This window comes from Sycon ciliatum, chromosome 11 (assembly GCF_964019385.1).
Source record: "Sycon ciliatum chromosome 11, ocSycCili1.1, whole genome shotgun sequence".
Classification (NCBI taxonomy): Eukaryota; Metazoa; Porifera; class Calcarea; order Leucosolenida; family Sycettidae; genus Sycon; species Sycon ciliatum.
In genome coordinates, this window is record NC_088653.1 from 25,458,339 (window position 1) to 25,461,278 (window position 2,940).

Below are 2,940 nucleotides of genomic sequence, written 5' to 3' on the forward strand. Positions count from 1 at the left end.
ATGTGGATGGTGTGTTGGGGTTGAAAGGAAAGGACGACGGTTTTCGTGGTGTTGACGAGGAGATGCCAATCCTTCAACCATCGTCCTGCTGCGTCCACGGCACGTTGGAGGAATGCAACAAATCCCTCGTGTAATGCATCGCGGTGAGTGCCGTGTCATCGGTGAACTTGCTGCATTTGGTGTGAGAGTTTGTACATGCTGGGGGGAGGTCGATCGTGTACACCAGGAAAAGAAGAGGCCGCAGGACAGAGCCCTGGGGTACTCCAGCTGGAATGGATTTCCATGATGACAAAGCAGAGCCAACCTTGACGCGTTGTCGGCGGCGAGTCAGGTAGCTTGTGTGCCAGGTAAGGGCAATGCCACGGACACCAAGGTGCTAGAGTTTGGCCAGGAGGCCAGCATGCCAGACTCGGTCAAAAGCCTTTGATAAGTCAAAGAAGCATGCTGACACTGCCTGACCGGAATCTAGGCTGGCGGAAATCTCATGCACTAGGCGGGAGAGCTGTAGTTCAGTACCATCCTTAGATCGAAATCCAGATTGGCCTGCCGGTAGGTGGGGTTCAATGTGGGTGTAGAGGCGTTGGTGAACAATCCTCTCCTGAAACTTGCTGAAAACGCTTAGGAGCGAGATTGGACTATAATTGGTGACCTCTGCGCGAGAGGCTTTCTTGTGTAGAGGACTGATAGTGGCGTCGCGCCAGTCCTGTGGCTGCTCGCTTCGCGGGAAGGACTCGTTGAAAAGTGTTGCGAGGGAGCACGATATTTCGTCTGCAGTGATCTTGAGCAATTTCGTCGCGATGCAATCGTACCCAGCCTACTTCCGGAAATCAAGAGCGGAAGGAGTTTTCTGACCTCCTCCTGGGTGGTGATGATTTCCTTCAGCTCGCTTCCGATGATGCGTGACACGCCAATCTCTGGCACGGCTTCACTTGGTCCGGAGACGGACTTCTGGCTTTCCGAAATGAAAAGAATTGTTAAACGCTTCCGCCTTTTCTCCATCTGATCTAGCCACTGTTTCGTTCGCTGAAATAGGTGGAAGCTCCTTTTTCAGGGACGACCGCAGTGATTTCATTAACTTGTACAGATTTAGCTGCGGGACACCAGTTACGTCGCCTTGCGCGGTAGTGGATACGAAGGCAGATTTAGCTTCTCTCAGTTGTGTTGTGGTCCTATTGCGTTGGGTAACGAATGTGAGCCAGTTCTCGGCGCTGCGAGTTCTGAGATACTGACGGTAGAGCTGATGCTTGAGTTTAATGCTGCAAAGAAGCTGTTGAGTCATCCATGGTCGCCGGCCTGGGCATGTCTGGTGTGTACGTCGTGCTGCGAAGTTAGTACAGTACAAGTGTGCTGTGTTGATAAGCGAGCCATGCCAATGCGACCAGAGGTCTGTCATTGATAACTGCGGGATTTACTCAGCTGGTGGCAAAAGCTGTATTGAGCTCAGGGCTTCTTTCAGTGCGACGACGCGATCAGGGTCCCAGTTCCAGCGCAAACTGAGGTAGCAGAGGTGTGTTATCTTCTTTTTTCCAAATACCTACATGTGTGGCACATATGTAAAGAGATACCTAAATATACCATAGTATAGTCTGTAGCCAGTACACGCATTGCACATCAAGTCGTGATAATTTCAAATTTTCAAATTTTCACATTGCAAATATTTATTCTCCAAGTCGTCAAATTTATTCTTACCTTCAGAACCATCGTCATGGGCGCTCAGATTCTCGGTGGCAAGGACATGGCTCTTGCATGAAAGGTCCTCGTCGCTCTCAATCTCCCCGCTCGCGGCACTGGCAGCGCCGTCACCTACGTCGTGTTGATCGCGCTCGTCGCCGTGCGTCACACCAATATCGTCAGGCGAACCAGGTATCGATACGAGATCCGGGAGCGACTCCTCGTCACTCCCGTCGCCAGAATCGAAGCTATCATCCCCTGACCACGGCTCGACATCGCTGTCAGGGTCCATGAAAACCTCCTGGAGGGCCTCTTCCGCGGCAAACCTACGACGAGCCATCTCTACAGATCGGCCAAATTTCAATTTTTTGAAATGTATGCACGCGCATGTAACTCCAGTTCAAACTTACGGAGCGACTCGCAGTTTTTTTTATACTGTACTCGTACATACTAGGAGTCAACTGTGCAGCGGTACAGCTTAGATCGACGCCACGGAAGAACAGCATAATCGATGTAGTACCGTACAGACTCGTGACGTTCTAGAACGTCACGCGTGTCACAGTGGCAGTGGTCATGACGTGTCAGAACGTCACGCGTGCTCAAAGGGTTAAGATGAGACGAGGGTGAGCCCATCCACACTAAGGGGCAATACTCGAGTGTGGGTCGCACAAAGCCGTTGTAGAAGCGTTGGCGGCTCTCGGCGTCCAGAATGCTTCAGGAAGCCAATCCGCTGGTTAGCACGGGAAGCTAGGGAGCGGAGGTGGAAGGAGTAGCTGAGGGTGTCGTCAAAGGTGACTCCCAGGAGTTTCAGCCGACTCTCTTCACTGACTGGTGTGCCGTCAAATGTTGCTCGAGGGAGCCAGGGCTGGCGATGGTGGCCTATAGACATAGCCTGTGTCTTGGAGGGCTCAAATTTGATCCTCCACTGATGTCCTCAACGGGAAAATGCCCCGCTGGAGGAGCTCGGAGCCACAATCAATGTCAGCTCTTGATGTGAGGCAGTGGAAGAGAGTGGTGTCATCAGCGTAGGCTGCTAGCTTCATACCTGGTGGGAGGTGGTCCTCGCCATCATTGGTGTAGGGGGTGAACAGGGTGGGACCAAGGATACTGCCCTGCAGCACGCCAGCTTTGGTCGGATACGGACTGAAAAGTTCACCTCCAACTGCAACCCTCAAGTGACGATTAGTCAGGTAATCCCTCAGCCAAGCTAGAAGTGGACCAGTTACACCATAGCATTGTGCCTTGTGCAAAACGCCTACATGAGAGACG

At 52.2% G+C, this 2,940-nt stretch overlaps 1 protein-coding gene across 1 annotated transcript; it reads right to left on the reverse strand.

Annotated features, from left to right (window-relative positions):
* Nucleotides 1-1,469: 1,469 nt before the first annotated feature.
* On the reverse strand, nt 1,470-2,022 carry LOC135827225 (uncharacterized). The gene is made up of 2 exons (XM_065339754.1): nt 1,690-2,022; nt 1,470-1,534 (listed from the first exon to the last, which is right to left on the reverse strand). The coding sequence occupies exons 1-2, from the start codon at nt 2,009-2,011 to the stop codon at nt 1,470-1,472; spliced, it is 387 nt and encodes a 128-aa protein (XP_065195826.1). The 5' UTR covers nt 2,012-2,022.
* Nucleotides 2,023-2,940: the final 918 nt, after the last annotated feature.